This window comes from Lepidothrix coronata, unplaced genomic scaffold (assembly GCF_001604755.1).
Source record: "Lepidothrix coronata isolate B3197 unplaced genomic scaffold, Lepidothrix_coronata-1.0 Scaffold160, whole genome shotgun sequence".
In the NCBI taxonomy this organism is placed as follows: domain Eukaryota; kingdom Metazoa; phylum Chordata; class Aves; order Passeriformes; family Pipridae; genus Lepidothrix; species Lepidothrix coronata.
The window spans coordinates 679,117-695,607 of record NW_016690340.1 but is presented as its reverse complement, the minus strand read 5'-3'; the positions used below and the strand labels follow the sequence as shown (position 1 = coordinate 695,607).

Sequence of the window (16,491 nt, the reverse complement as noted above, 5' to 3'; positions counted from 1 at the left end):
TTGAGAGCAGGCGATGAAAAATCCCAAGCAGCGCCAGAGGAGGGGAAGTGAGGTGCCTGGGAGGAGACCGACCCAAACCAGCCCCATCAAGGCAGGAGCTAAGGGCACAACCTACTGCTGGGGTGGGGATGGGACTGAAACACAAGGGATGTGAGAGCTGAACTGTGGGGGAGAGGGATAGGATTAAGGTTTGGGAGCAGAATTTATTGCTGAGCAGGGAGTTGAGGCAGAGTAGGATCTGCACAGAGTCGTGAACACTTACCAGCCAGGCGACTCACGCTCAAAATATCTGCTGGCTTCACTGCCACCCAGAAATGAAGTGACCTCCCAAGGAGGGGAAGCGCTTTGTAGCCCAGTGGGTTACTGGTTTCTGTGCTAAAACTGCCTGATGCAAAGGGCAAATGGTCAGAGACGGGCAGCTGGTCACACTTCTGATGGATTTCCCTCATGGAGGGGGAGGTTCTGTAGCTTTTTGGAGGTAAATTCTGTTTTCACAGACTTCACTGGGATCTGGATCACTGCAGCTCAGGGAATTAGACTTGCCCTAGATGGTAATTTAGGAACACCCATCCTAGAGATCACAGAGCTGAGCTTCCCCAGCACACTTTCAGCTTCCAAAATCTCCTCTCTCCCAAAACACCAACGACACTGCAGGTGCTGAATGAGACACTTGGGGGGGAGCGAGGAAAAAAAAAGCCAACACCTTCTCCTTGGACCTTCCACACTAAAAGCAAGATGCTAAGTCCCAGTTTATTACATTTATAGGGTAAAGGAGGGAATAATAACCCAGTCAGAGGGGCTGTGGGGTCAGGGCTGAAGAGGCAGCAGGCAGCACCTCGCTCCTGCAAAGCAGCCGCCGACACCTGCGGCAGCAGCCGTGGGGCCGTGGGGTTTGGCTCTGCGAGTTATTTTCCCGTCTGAGGCCTTTGACTGAGACCAGATTTCAGGCAAGGCTGTTCAAATACAGCCCTCCCTTTGAAGAGGTTTATGAGTGGAGCGTTACAGGAGATATTCCAAAGGGAAAAACAATGAAAGGTGAGAGAAAAGGGAGCTGAATAAAAATACTCCGCATACCAAATCCTTCCAGCACAGTTTGCCACCTACTTAAAAAGGCACAGTTTTTAAAATACACATCGGGTGTAAAAGCCAAAAACCTGGAGGAGACATAGGGAGGGGCAAGTCCAGCTCTGTTAATTCCAATACCAGATGAGGATGTATTTTCATACGGTTGTAGAAAGAGCGAGACACATGAAAGAGACTTGCTTTGCTCCTTTTCTTTCAGGGTTACACACTATGTGGCAGATGTGTCAGTCTTTTAAAGCCCCTGCAAGTTTACCCATAAATGTCCGACATTTATGCAACACCTGTTTTTCTCCCAGAATGTCACAGGGCATTTTAAAAGCTTTAGATTTATCATGTTTTCCCCGCTGCAGCCATCGCTGAGGTGACACATGGTTCACATTTAACAGAACATAGCAACTCGGCACATTATTTTAGGAAAGGGCTGAAGATTAACATCGCACCATGTGAAGATTCAGGAGTTAACAGTCGAGTAAGAGCTGGCTTCAGATCTTTAGTGTCCGCAAACTGTCAAGACTTAAGTTTCACTGCAGTCCCACTACCCTCCCAAACACACTTTCAGCTGCACACAGTGCTGTGAACAGGCTGCCTGAAAGCAAAACGCTTCAACCCATATTCCCTTTAATTCTGAGCCCTCTTAATGTGAGATTTTCCACGCTCCTGTTTTGTTGCCCTGAAAATGCACAAGGGACTTGCAGGCAGCAGTCGCTTATCCCATGTTTTCCCTCTGCATTAGCAGGGAATGACCTTGTGCATTTTCAGCAGCGAGCAGGGAACGGAGCAGTGTGACTTATCTGACCAACCACCGGCTAATCAGCGCTGCTGCTTAGATAGGAAATAATGAGTATTTGCCCTGCACTGTTCACAATCAGGCTGGAGAGCTTAAAAGAAATCATTAAAGACCTCTTTTGAATGCTACAAAGCAGCATCGAATAAATTCAGTCATATTCTGGGCATAAATTCGTGGCAAGTGCAGTCAGCAAGCAGGAAAAAGAGACATTCATCAGCTTAATTATTTTTTGTGCGCTAATTGATCGGCGTCGCCCTGCAGCGGGCGGGAAGCCAGGGCTGGCACAGGGATGAGTGCCACCCAAGGAAGCAGGGGCAAAGCTGTGTGGGGAGCAGGGGGCTGAGGGTGTTGGGGCAGAGGACGGGGCTGTGCTGCTCAGAGCTTGCCCCGTGCATGACCCAGGAGCAGCTTTGAGAGACAGGAAGGCCATTGCCGGCCAACCTCCAAGGGAGAGAAAGCTTCTGTTGTGTATCTGGAGGGGATAAAGTCTTCCGTGAAGGACAAAGCAAAAATCCCATCTCCTTTTAATCTTCCTCCCCTCCTGACCCAGCACAGGTTGCCAGCTCCCTTCTGCCTGGCTGCTCTAGGAAGCTGCTTCTTGCTTTGTATTCTGCCGCAGATAAAAGAAGATACAATTTATTTATTTTTTTTTTTATAAAACATTACATCTGTGACACTGCCAAAGTGAGAAAAATAAATAACCTGGGCATAACTGTTTGTCTCTGGGCTGTTGGCTGCCTGTGAGGAGCTCGTGGGGTGTGCAGCACTACAGGGACAGTCTCTGGCTGTTTCCTTCTGATTCATTTCAGGAATTCTTCTCCCCAGTCACTGTCTCCTCCACTTCTTTTCTCTTCCCCTTTCCTTTTATAAGTTTTCCCTGGACAAGGCTGTCTAGAAAGGCTTCACAGAAATGTCTTTCTTTACGGTCTGCTTATGTACTTTGTTCCAGACTCGTATCACAGGTTTGCTTAGTTGATGGTCCTCCAGTCTGGTCTCTGCAGATTAAAATACAACGAATTTGCTGCTTTAAAATTCCCTCAACTTCAACTATTTGCAAGGGTGAACTTTCATCTGTCTTTCCTCTCTGCCTTTCCTTTTTGTCACATAAGTGGTAAACCTACAGCTCCCATGAGAAAAACCTGCCTCACTCACTTATCACTCAGTTTTTCCCTCAACTGCTTTGCCCCACAGCACTTAGAAAAAAAAAGAGAAAAACTGTCCCGTCCCTTCAGCCTCTTGACATTTCTGCCCAACACCTTGGAGAGGAAAACCAGCGAGTGCCTCGGCGGAAAACAAATGAGGACTTGTGGTAGATAGAGGGCCGTGTGGGATTCATCCAAAGCTTTGCTTATCTAAAAGATAGGCGAGTTATCAAAACCTCTTCAGAGACTTTATGGCCGAGAATTCAAGGCCTAAAGAAAGGAGCTTTGAACTGAGGGGCTGCTGCTGGCTCCAGCAGGGATTTCCAAAGGCTGTCCCTGTCTCCCCAGAAAAGAGGGGGGGTTTGCTGCACTCCTACCCCTAAGCCAACAGAAATAACCCCTTCTTGGAGAAATAAGTGCCTTCTCCCAGCTCTCTAACTGCAACACAGACCTGTGCTGGAGAATCTCAGGTCTTGCTCTGTTCACAGAACATGGTTTTGAGGCAGCTGGTGCCATTAGCAGCCTAAGTGACCACCCCAGCTGAGGAAAGTCTGCTTATCCAGAAGAAGTGATGCTCCCAACAACTTGAATGTCCCCAGCTGGATGTGTTTGTCGGCTCTATAATTAGCAGGGGAGATAAAATGAATGGTGGGTGAGCAGGGAGGAAGGAAGGAAGGATACAATGTGGAGTGTTGCTTCATGCCTCTGGAAGCGGCTGAGCGCTCCAAGCACGCTGGTTCACCCCAATGTGTGGGTGAACTCACTTCCCCACGAGGTGTTGGTCTCAGGCTGTAGCTGTTTGCCATGTGAGGAACGTTTTCAGTCAGGGTGGGTTGGGATGGGAGCTTATTTTGGGGCTCAGAGCTTGGTTTCATAATCGTTCAGGGAGGCTTTCCAGGCGGCAATAAATTAAAAGCAGTGATGGTAGTAGCACATGTTGCCTATCCTGAGAGAGAACGTTCTTGGCTTCAAGGGACATGGGGCTTCCCACAACATACGGCATTCCCAGGGGACGTGCTAGTGGAGGGTGTTTGCTTTGCTATCCGACCTCACTTCATTAGCAAGTGTTACAAAAACCAGCGAACAAACCTTCCCTGCTCCACCGCCAGCTATTTGGCCTCTGGGTGGTCTGGCTCCTATTAAATCTTTGGTGATTATTTAGACTAATTACATTCATGTTTGCACAATCAGTAGCACGAGGGTAGGAAGCACAGCTGATTGCTGAGCAACTGAGCTCCATGTGGTTTGGCACACGGGCTCCCTCGCTCTGCTCAGCGGGCAGGCGGGGATGCGGGGATCCATGCGGGCAGGGCTTTCCCGGGAATCCCTGCTGGCTTTGGGCCATCCTGCTTCCACTGGTTCTGGTGAGGCTGCTCCCAATTTACACACGACGGAGAGAGCGGAGCATCTGTTGGGTTCAGCTGAGCTGCCTCTTGAGACACCACGTTTGCTGGTTTCAGTGGGGGAAGGCTCGGTTTATGGTGGGGCAGTTAACAAAAATTCAAGCTTTTAGAACTGCATGTGCTGCATGGAGAGGAGGTTTCCTGCCAGTTCTGTCTTTGCTTTTCCCAGGCCCTCTGGAGCAGTGCCCTAGGTGTGAACCTGCATACCAGCACCCAGAGTTAAAAGGGGGCTCGCTCCTTGTCCGTTATCTCAAGCTGGTGACCTCAATGCCAAAAAACACTGAGAAGACCCTTACAAGATGCATTTTTTGTCCCACAAGGGCCTTGTCAGAGAACAGAATACTGCCTGTTGTTTGAGCTGTGAGGCTCTTGGAGGTGCAGGGCCGTGACACTCAGCACAGGGTGCCAGACTTATCTCACAGGCCACGCTGCCCGTGGAGGCTGTGCCTGCGCTGCAGCCTCTGTAGCACCAGTTAGGCCTGTCTGGGAGATTTCGCAAACACTTCGGGGCTGAAATCTAACAACAGGCTGTTTCCCAACACTTTGCAGCTCTCCTCCCTTCCCCGGGACCGATCCTGCCTGCCCTGGTGCTGCTGTGAGCCAACCCCAGGTGCTGAGCAGGAGGCACAGCCAGGTCAGCCTGATACCAGCCTCTGTCAGGGACGAGCTCCCAGCCTTTGCAGAGCTGTTTCCCATCCCTCCCTGTACCTGTCTGGGATTTCTCCTGTCAACATTCCCACCAGTTCCCTATGGACTGGACTTTCTCAGCAGGGATCTGCCTTGGGATGTCACCAGCCTCTTCAGATAGATGCGTGTAGCGAGGAGTTGTGACCTCTCACTCGTTTCATGACCTGGATCCTAGTTCTGTGCTGCTCTGTTGTATCTTTGTCTTTGTTCCCATAGTTGGCAGCATGGCATCCAGGACAAATCCAGCCCTGTTTCCAAGAGGCAGCTCGTGTTTTATCCAAGGTCTTATTGTTTGGGGTGTGAGAGGATGCTTAGGGCTCCCATGCCTTGGTGGAGAATGAAGTCTGGGTTCATGCCCTGTGCAGCACGGTTGGTGAGTTGGTTGAGGTGATGGTGTCTTGGATCTCCTGTGCATTACACCCAGGACATCCATGCCATCCTCCTGCCCAGCCCCTCATCCAGCTGCTGTCCTTGCTCCTCTGGGTTCAGAGCAGGGTGCCCTGCACGCCCTAAGTGATGGGTATGATGTAAGTCGTGTCTGTTTTCTCTTGATGATGGATAGGTCTGTGGTCCAGTTTGGTTCTGGGGTGACTCACATTCCCTTGAGTGCTGTCCATCCACTCCATGGCTGTTCTGGATCATCTCCAGGAGATGTGTGTGTGTGTAGGGGGTACATGTAGGCGTGTGGAGCTGTGTTCTTCAGTTATGCCTTTTTAAACCTATTTTAGTTTGTCTGAGGGTGCAGTATCTTGTACTACTGCATCTAATCCAGGCTGTAAGCTTAATTTTTATCTTTTTCTTCCTGCCCTCCAAGGTATTTGCCAGGTTTTCAGGGAGATAGATGTAGGTGAAATGCAGGGCTTGGCAGGTGGAAGGAAGAGGAGCTGATTCCTTACTACTGGCTTTACAATGGGTATATCTGGGAATTTCAATGCAGGTCATATATTCTGTTAATGAGTTGGGCTTTCACAGACCTATTTAAAAAGAAAATAGGCAGTTAATCTTGGAGTATGTATATCTGGGCTCCACACCTAAATGGGCTATCATTCAGCAAAAGGTTCAGCATTTATTATTTCTAGCACATCCAGCAGCTTTATTCATGGTCGTGCACTCCAGAGGGCTGTCACTGTGTGAGCCCAAGGCAATAGACAGTCCTTCTTCTAAGGGGTTTTACATTTTCTCTGAGCTGGGTACTTCTGACAGTCCCACTGGATTCTGTGTGTGGGTTAGATTCCCTAAATACCTATGGAAATCAGGTCCTCAGGGAACTCAAATGTGTATTTGTTGTAAATGTTGTTTAAAGTGGAAACCCCGCATTACTGTTAAGTGTTTGGAGAATTTTGTCATGTCTAATACAACTGTGGCTGTGCTCGTAGAAGTCTCTGCCTTTTCACATAATAGAAAACTGATCTCTGGAGCTCACTGCCACAAGACAAAACAATTCATCTATCTGGACAATAGCACTGTAAAAATCGAATTGCATAAAAAGCCTCCATAAGGGACATAAAGTGAATAAGACTGATCTGATCAGGAAGAAACCCTCCTACACTCAGGCTACCCACTGCTGGGAACTGCTGCTGAGCCACGGAGCTGTCTGCTCCTGGGGCCACAGCTCTGCTTCAGAGAGAAAGCTTCTGCTCCTCTGTCCATGACCACTATTAGGAGACGAGAGGGTTTCTGGAGGACAACACACAGCAAGGCATTTCTTCTCTAGTGGCTCCATCTCACCAGGAGCTGGTTGTAATGCAGTAGGGATCCAGTCTTGTACATGCACCTTTTCAAGTCACCCCAGTGCTGAGCACAGGCTTAGGGTGAGCTGTAAGAAAGCCCAGGGGAAAACAAGGGGCTCACAAGGAGAAATCGGAGGAGAAGGAATGAAGGAGGCAGAGCACTTCAGGCAACAGCAAACTCATGCCAGTTTGGGTGTCTGTGGCCACTGTTTGAGCACAGCCCACAGAGTAGGTGAGGGGGTTTGAAGACACAGCCGTGGTTTGGAGACACAGCTGTGTAGGGCTTTCTTTTCCTCTTGGCTCTGATGTTCCTACAGGTGAGGTGGGAGCATATCTGGGATCTTTGTTCCTGCAACATGTCCCACTTAAGCAGGGACAGCAGCAGAGATGAAGTGCAGTAGGCTGTCAGGACTAATGTCAGCCACTTTACTGAACTGCCTGAATTGGGTGTGTGGTTGTCCTGTGCTCAGTGCAAAGGGTGAATCCACCTTCCCTGTCTCCCCTCTGAATGAAAGGGCCACTTAATCACCTTTGTCAGGCTGTGACAGAAAAACACAGTGAATCCAGGCCAGGGAGAGCAAAAAGCTTGATCAAGACAAATGAAGGAATCAGGGTCCCAGGTCTTGCCTCCAACCAGTAGCTTCGTTGTACAACAGGGAGGATTTTCTAAGTCAAAATCATTGCCAAATGCAGACTGAACTGAATGATTCAGTAAAAAAATAAAAAGAGCAGGAAACTCCAGACATATTTAAACATTTTTTTGAGCATTTTCTAAGTGAAACAGGTTTTTATTTGAAGACATAATGTTTGCTGTGAAATAGTCTTTTTCATTTGTTTATCTTGAAGGGAAAGGCCAAACCTGAAATGCAGTAGATAATCTAAACCAAAATGTTTCCTTCTACAGTGAACAGAAAAACTCAATTTTTTTTCATGTATCTTTTCTTTTTTGTTTCCAGTATTTTAATTTAGTCATTAAACAAACCCTCCTCAGCCTCCTCCCCAAACCCCATTGTTTGCAGACTTCTCTGTTTTCCTATCTAAGAATATTCATAACACTGCGATACGAGACAGTCCTGCTTGGGCTGGCTTCTGTTGGATCAAGTGACTCTTATGCTCCTATTGTTTTCTGCAGTTTATAAACTTACTTAGTTGCCAATTATTTGAATTCATTTGCTTTTAACTTTTCGGACTATCTCTTCTCTTTGCAACCTCCACATTTGTGCAGTTTGTAGATTCAGATTATTCAGCAGTTGGTTATTTAATTCACAAGTCTCCAAGGCCATGATGAAGAGCCATCACCCTGTTCTACCTGGAGGGCCACGTCTTGTGTGAATGAAGTCAAAAGCAGAGGGAGGAGGCTCTCCCAGCCCTGATCTGGTGATGAGCCTTGGCTATTTAATGTCTCTGTCAGCATGTCCCTGCCTTAGGCTCCCCAGTTGTGAAACAAAGCTCCACACCCCTCCTTCCCGTTCTTGTGCTCGTCAGGAGAAAGACACGCTGGACACGCAGGGACACGTGTGGAAGGTCTAGGTGGAGATGACAGCACAGTGCTGGGTCCACATTCCTAGGTGTGCTGTGGGTGATACACAGGCAACAGGCAGACTCAGGCTTCATAGCCTGGAGAAAGTGTTTATGAAAGAGAGAGTGAACGTGTGGCAGCAGAGCCAAGGGAGGCAGACGGAGCGCGCGAGTGCAGCCCTCGCCGGGAACGTTGGAGCAGGTTGTGGCACTGCCCTGGAAGGAGTGTAAAGGAGGGGAATGAGCTCATTTGCTCTGTGCAGATGGGAGAAATTCTTGGGAATTCACTTCAGGGCAAGTGAGACACTTCTCCACTACCACCTCCTATTTTTCAGGTAAATACTATGATGCAATAGGCCCAAATCAACTTTCACTAGCTAAGCATTGCAGGGTAATGTTTCAGCTCCTTCTCATGCTTATCCAGAGGGATCATGGATAGATGACAGCCAGTGCACGTAGCAGCATCTCATTGCATTCCTTTGCAGTTCCTCAGTGCCCCTTAGCTGCATGTCCTGACCTCAAACACAGGAGGTGTTCAGAGAAAGTCTCTGCTGGACTCCACTGATCTGCAAGATAGTGTTTGGTTCCATTCCTGAGGAACTGAAACCAAGAGCATCCACAGTTAAATGCACAAATGGAATTAGGCATGGCAGCAGCACCCAAGCCCTTCTGTAGAATGATGCCCTATGGAGGGGAGATTACGTCCCAGGAGTAGGGTTCCCCAAAGCCCCCATGCTGGAGGTGAGTAGGAGTGCTACAGGGGGGCTGGAGTTGGGACCTGCCAGACCCAGCAGTGTTTGGTGAGCCTCTGATTTGGTCATGTGAGATGAGGGTTTGTAACTTTGCTGTGCTTTAGTGTTTGCAACCATTTGGGTAAGTCTAGCTTTCAGAAGCTGGTGCTGTAATGTGAGCCAAGCACTATGGTAAGTACCCTAAAAAGCCCCAGAGTTGCCTGAGAAGTACCTGTCTCCTCAGCCAGTTGTGTTCTTGTGCTTGATGGCAACTGTGAAGGGAGTATATGCTGGTAATCATATGAGTTGACCAGGTTCTTCTTTTCACAGCCTTTCATATAGACAGGTAGCTCACCTGAGGCCTCAGTGCACCACCAGCTCAGCACTAACATAAATCACTGCAAAATGTAACACAGCTGAACGTTGCAGCTGATCTCTGAAGATTTCACTCCAGAGGTCTCATTTGTTCTCCAGGCTGCTGTAGGTGTGTTCCCTCCTTCATTTCTTTGTGTTTTTGGCTTCCTTCCCCAGGTTACACCATTTCCTATGTCCTGTGACCTACAAGGAGAGTGTGCTTGCCGGGACCCCAACGCCCAAGAGCACAACCAGAAAGACCTCCGTGGCTTCAGTCTTGGGTAATGCCAAGCGACGTGGAATGGAGGACCACACTGCTCAAGGCAGGCTAGGAGAGACACCACATCCCTTTTGGTATCGTTTTTAACATTTAGCTGCTCAACTGGATGGCGTTTCTGCACCAGGGACCCTTAGAATTCAACCAGTCTGCCTTTAATTTTTGTCCAAGGAGAACTAAAGTAGGGGTTTATGTATTAACTATATCTTAAATAGTGATGATGAGAAACAACCAACCAAGAGTCAAGTCGAGAAGACTTTCATGTATCAAAACAGCATGTTACGCCCACCTAATTTGAACAGTTCATATCTAGATTCAAGGCGAGAAACAAACTATTTATGTACACATATTTATAGAAATAAGTAGAGAAAGAGAGAAAGAGTGAGAGATTATGATCAACGCAAAAACACTTTCCCCTCCCCAGCACTCACAACTCAGACCATTCATGGGAGAGGCTGTGCTCTTGGAGGACTCCAAGCTGAGCCTTTTCTGATGCTGAATGCCAAGGTATCACATGCTCGGGGCACTGAGGTTGGGGTAGGATCTCCACAGGGCTGGGCCTCTTGGCAAGTGACCTGCCAGACGCCCAGCCAGCTCGGGATGTGGGATGCATCTGCTCCTCATGGGAATGCTACTTCCAGCCAGGGAGCTCAGCAGACTGCAGTGGCCTTTCTGTACAGCTCCTCCTTCTCCCCCTGCTGCCCTCAAAAAGCCAACAAAAAGCCCCCTTGTAGCCTGAAGGGCTTCTGGGACGTTTCTGTGTGGAGATGGGCAGGTGGTCCCATGGTGGAGTCAGGGAGTGGGGAGTCTAAGGACTGGCATTGAGGAATGTGGATGGATGATTGTTTCTGAGGAGCAGAGAGGGTAACTCGCGCCCGCACTTGTCATTTGAGCATGTCTGCTGCTGCTACACCTGCTGCTATGTCCCATTCAACTAGTATCCTTACTGTGTCAGGACAGGGTGAAAAACAACCCCATGCAACCAAACAGCCTGCCTTAAAGCTTACCTACAACCTGCCTTTCAAACCCTCTGGTCTCTTCCTCAGCATTGGGGCAAGAAAAAAGGACACCAGCCAGCCAAAGAAATCTGCTTTCTGGTCTCCACCCAGCCAAGTGGTTCTCGAGACCTCCCCCACCCCACTCTTACGGTGGTCTCTATCTGACAACTGCTTCATGCTCCTGTTTTTTCAGGAGAGGGGAAGAGGAGGAGACACATGCCATGGGGGAAGGATCACAGGAGATAGTATTAGAATTTTGGCCATATTTGTCAGTATTAAGCTGCCAGGGCAGTGGGTCAGACCCTTTTAACAAACCAGGAGCTTAGCTGCTTGTAATCTTCCAGAAAGAAGGGCATTAGCTGCAGCAGACCTCACATTTCCCTGCCATCCTCCTGTTTCAGTCCAGAGGGGAACATGTTGTGCCAGATCCTTGGTGATTCTTTTCATCCCAGGGTTCATCACACAGAGCCACTGAGATGCCCAGGGCATCTAGTGCTGCCACTGCTGCTACAACCCATCCCATGGAAATCCCAGAGATCTTTCCAGTGTGGCTTGGGCATGTATCTGCTGTTTCCAGCTCCTGCTAGGAAGAACACACATACAAAAGAGCATCCTTCCAAAGTGTTGGGTCTGCCTGTTCCTTGGGACTCTCCTGACTTTTACAGTCTACTAGGTAAGGACAGGTTGAAAGATTTTTCCCTACTTCTGCTTGATTGAACATTTAGGCACTGGGGCAAGTCAGAACGGTAAGGGGAGGGGTCATTTGGCTCATGAAGATGGATGTAAAAATGGGTAGGAGAGCTAGAAATGGAAAACTGATAAGAGTGGTAGGTGCAAGGAACCAGACTCTTGGTACCCACTGTTGGGGTTGTTTCTATTGGAATAAACCAGAGATGAATCTCAAGAACTAAAATGCAGAGGCCTGGAGAGGGGATTGTTGTTAGAAGGTGAGGAGCTGTCTGTTGGGAAGCTCCAGTTATTCCTGGAGAAGGCCTGACCATGGGAGCTGTGAGGATGGCTCTGCCCCCACCATGCAGGGGTGTACTGGAAAGGAAGGTGCAGTGGGATCAGGGCCCTTTCCATGGAGTCAGACTGAGCATCCTCTAGTGTAGAGAACAGTGGCATAATCTTCCGCTTTTGCCCCTTGCCATCTAACATGGGAAGTAAATAACTGTGGAAAGGTTGCTGTTCTCTTCTGGTCCCTTCACCCTCCCTTTTTTTGTTGGCAGTTTGTTCATGTGCCATCCAGCCCATGAGAAGAGCTCACAACCCCAAAAGCCTTTCAGGCTGCCAAAGCATCATGCCCTCAATGCCTGAGGCATCTGAGCATGATCTCCCCTCTCCACCCCACCTGGGTTTCACCCTGGCAGGGAGCCTCACTTCAGGTCCTGCATGCATCCTGAAAATGCCTTTCCCAGTTACGGAGCTCAGCATGGAGGAGATTTCCCATCTGCTTCTCCCACCCCGGACAGTGCCCAGGAGAGACAGGTCTGTACAGGCATTATTGCCACTTGCTGCTGTGGGCTCCCAGGAGCTCGGGGCCAGCTGAGCCCCTCAGGCCAGCCAGGGCCAGCCCCTGCTCGCCGAGCTGGAGACCTTCTCAGCTCAAGGGAGTTGGTGGCTTCTCATCAGCACAGCCTCCCACCTCAGCTTCACTCCTGCAGTCCTGGGGTGCCCCAACTCCCTTTCCCACGGGCAGGCTTTCCATGCTGCTATTTGATTTTTTTTTCTAACTACCACGTTGGCACTGTCCATCTCCTCCAGCGGGGCTGACAGGACTGGGAGCAGGAAAAGTTCTGCTCTGAGTCATGTTAAATCCGATGACTTTTTTTTTTTTTCCATTAGGGCAAAGCTTTGCCCTCTGTGTTTCAGGTGCTGTGTGTACCATGCACCTAGAGGGATATGGATAGGGGAGCCATGGGACACAGAAAACTGCTCAGCTCTTGTCCCTTGTGCTCCCAACCTTAGACAAGGCCAGCTGGATGGCCTTGCAGCATCTACCACTGTTTGGGCTTCAAATGCCCAGTGGACTCCTAGGAAAGACCCTCTGTGACTGTGGTGGCCGTTGGGTGGGAAGTGGGAGGGACATCACCCCCTGAGTCAGCGGCGTAGGGAAACATCAAACCAGAAGTCTGGGGGAAGAGAAGAGGTGCTCATACTGGTGAAATTTAGCTGCTCATAAAGTCCAGGTCACATTAGTGCCAAGATCTTCTCTGTCACAGATAGTGAGCCAGGGCTGCACCTTACCTGGGGCCACCAGCCAGCTCCTGGCTCTGGGTGATGTCCACAGCCAGGGGGAAGGGAAAGCTGGAGCGGAAAGCGGTGAATGGTGCATGGTGGGGTGGGAAACTCCAATCAGCTGCTACCCCTCTCCCTCCCCACCCTCTGGCAGATGGGCTGAGCTGGTGTCCTCCTGCTTTTCTTGCATCTTCTGCTGTCCCACCCAGGCTGAGAAAGGAGGATGGCACCAGAGGACTCTTGGAATCGGGTTCCAGCTACCTCCCTTCCGGTTTCGGTTTCACTTGGTTGTAACTGTCGGTTTGTTCTAGGTTTTACCTGTGTTTAAGAAAAAAAAAAAGAAAAAAAAAGGGAAAAAAAAAAAGAGAGAGAGAGAGAGAAAAAGAAAGCCCGATAGCCAACAAAAGTTTCTTGCTGCGACTGATTCAAATGGGAAAAAAAAAATAACAAGTGAGGCTTTACAGAGAGGGATAAAAGAGGAAAAAAAAAAAAACATAAAAAAGGAGAAAAGGAAAAGAAAATCCGCATAATCCAGATCCAAGAAGAGCAAAACCTATTTTTGTGTGTTTGAAAGGAAAACACCGATTCTGCCAGCTGAGTAGAGAGCTAGATACTAAGTGTAGATTTCCCTAGAAGTACCGTGAGGTTTTATAACATTGTCTGGTTTTGTTTTCCTCGTGCGTTGTGATAAATCCAGGAACTAAGGCTAAGGGGTTTTTCCCCTGGTATATTGTTGTTTGTAGGGGGAGGGGGGTGGAGTTTGGTTTTGTTTTTTTTTTTTTTTTTCCAGATTATTTTTTTAAGTGTGTATTTGTGCTTATTTTTACGTTATCCAACTGTACATACGCATTTAACCAGTATTTCACTGTGCTCTAATTACTGCACTCAGAAGCACTGCACAGTCTGAATCCCAGAGAGCTGAGAGAGACTAGGAGTGAGTGGGGAAGGAGAAAACTGCTACCTGAGCAGACAGGTGATTCCCAAAGGTGGGAAGCGGGGTGCCAACCATCCCCTTCCCACACTCCGGCCGGTTGTTTCCATTCGAGGCCAAGCTAGAAGACAGGAAGGGATGGGGTGAAGTCAACCATGGATGGGGTGAAAGTCAGCCAAGGGTGGGATGCTCAGAGGGGTTTCAGAGCTGGCGGTTTGGCCTTTGAACTGATTTGGACGTCGTGGAAATTCCCAGCCTTTTGGCAGCATCTTGCCCTCCCCTGCCTGATCCCTGGAGGCCCCAGTGAGAGTTAATGGGCACGTTCATACCACTGGGAGAGGACCATGTGCCCGGCATAGATACACTCCAGGTACCTCCATGGCTGTGGGCCCCATTTTGGTCTCAGTGGTGCAGCTGAATGGATTTGCTTTACGTTTTTTTCCATGTCATCCCATGCTGTGGGGAAGGCCATCTCTCTGCTGGGGATGCAGCAGTGCTCCTGCCTCCAGTTGACCTTATATGTTGGGCACACTGAAGCCCTGGGGACAGTCCCCTTTCACTGAAGGACCTTGACCACTGAGTTCAGTGGGAGCACGACCAAAACATCAGCAGGAGCAGGTCCAGGTGGCCCAAGATGTATTTCCTTGGAGCTACGGTCAGTGTGGGCAATAGGGGTTTGGTGTTGGGCTGTTCCTGCCACCTGGGGGGTTCAGATCCCAGTTTATTTTGGCAGGAGCAAAGTGAGGCTTCGTGTTTTGTTTCTGTCTTCGTTTGGCAAACTGAACTCTCCCCTTTTCACCGGATCTACACATCCAAGATTCACTAAGAGTGAGAATCGCTTCCTCTGAGGCCACACACAAGAGCTTGGGTTGGCTTCAGGTGTTCGATGAGGAGTCTTGGTGCTACTTGTTGGTGGTGTTAGTCCTGTTAGGTCGAGATACGGAGCTAACAAGTCCCAGTTGTCTTTGGTTCCCACTCTGGCTTAGTTTAGTCTTTTGGGTTTTTTTCATTCTTTTGGTGAGGCCATAATTCAGCCACCAGTTTCCATCTTCTGAGTGCAAAGAACCAGGGCTTTAACGAAACATTTCACCAGCAATTCAAGAGGGAATTGGAACCATTGCGGAGTTTGCATTGTATGGCCTCTGTAATTACGTACCTGTCTGCAGATGATGGGCTGAATTTTGCTCCCATCAAGTCAACACAGGTTTTTGTTGTTGTTGTTGACTTCCCTGGGAGCAGGATTGAGCCGTACTATATATATAAATATATATATAAATATATATATGATATATATATAATATTATGTGTGTAATATTATATATATATCAGTGTAATATTTACAAATAAAACTGTGATCTCGTCTAGAGAAAAATGTATTCATATTACCAACTGCTCTTCCATATTTATGTATCATATTGTATCTTTTTATTATTGTTATAATTATTATGATTATTATGGTTATTATTATTATTATTATGGAATCTTTCTTGGCACCTTTTGGAAGCCATGTCAACCAATACTCCAATGAAGTGCTGAGGATCTATTTTCACAAGAATTCTACTGGTCTACTGTATAAAAGAGAAAAGAAAAAAAAAAAAAGAAACAAGCAAAATACAGTTCAACCCTTAATTCTGTACCTCACGCCTGTACGTTTGCTGCTCCGATTTTGGGTTTTATTTTGCGTTCGTTTGTTTTTAACGGATCTAATTTAAGTCTCCAAGCAATATATAAAGATGTAAATAGTAAAGCTTATTTATTAAGATTGTCATCTTTTTTAATTTATATTTACACAATTGTTCATCTAATTTATTTTTTTTCAATACAGTTTTTAACAGTTGTCCTTTTTTTGGTTCATGATGTTTTTTAAATCATTTTCACAGAATTTCTTTATACAGGTTTTTCTCTTTCTTTTAATAAGCAACAACTTCCTCTGGTCTTTCAAAAACAGGTCATGTTTCACTCCAAAAAAAAAAAAAAAGTTATGTCAGATTCATCAGAAATATTTTGCCATTGTTGATTCCTATACCCTAAAGTTCTATATTATATAAATATATAATACCTTGTATGCTTAAATATTTAACTGTGTGATTTTGTATATATCTTCATACACATGCTCACACACATATGAGGGTTAATGTCCCCAGATGTTGGGAGAACAGAGAATCAGAAACACAAACAATATAAGCTTGTATTAAAGAGTTCTGAACTGGACCCCTCGCTCTTGCCACGTCTCCTTTGCTTTCGGTCGAGCCGGCCCCGAGCAGCGCCGGGTACCCGTGGGGGTGTTGAGTGTGGCTGTGGGGTCCCACATCTGGCTGCACAGCTGCACAGCGCCCTGTCCACGTCCTGCAGGTCTTTGCTTTTGGGCAGGGGTTTGGAAAACTGCCGTGTTTCGACAGTGGATGGAGGGAGGCAGCGCCAGCCGGAGCCACGTGAGCCCAAGAGCCCGTCTCACCTCCAGTGGGTTTGGCTCTGACAAGGTGGTTCGGGTCCTGCTTCTCTCAGGGCAGGCTGGTGCTTGGTGGAGGTTTTGGTGTGAGAGGGTTGCAAATGTGAAGGTCGGACGTTTCTAATTTTAACAAGAATTTGATTTGTTTTTCAAGTTGTCCATG

The 16,491-nt window shown here is 48.0% G+C and overlaps 1 protein-coding gene across 2 annotated transcripts in view; it reads left to right on the top strand.

Annotated features, from left to right (window-relative positions):
• PAPPA (pappalysin 1) overlaps positions 1–15,884 on the top strand; it is a 181,872-nt gene extending 165,988 nt beyond the window's left edge. For both annotated transcript variants that reach the window (XM_017829250.1, XM_017829249.1), the window contains exon 22: positions 9,613–15,884. In XM_017829250.1, coding sequence (XP_017684739.1) covers positions 9,613–9,720 — 108 coding nt within the window. In that variant the 3' untranslated portion in view covers positions 9,721–15,884. The remainder of the gene's footprint in view (positions 1–9,612) is intronic.
• The last annotated feature ends 607 nt before the right edge of the window (positions 15,885–16,491 follow it).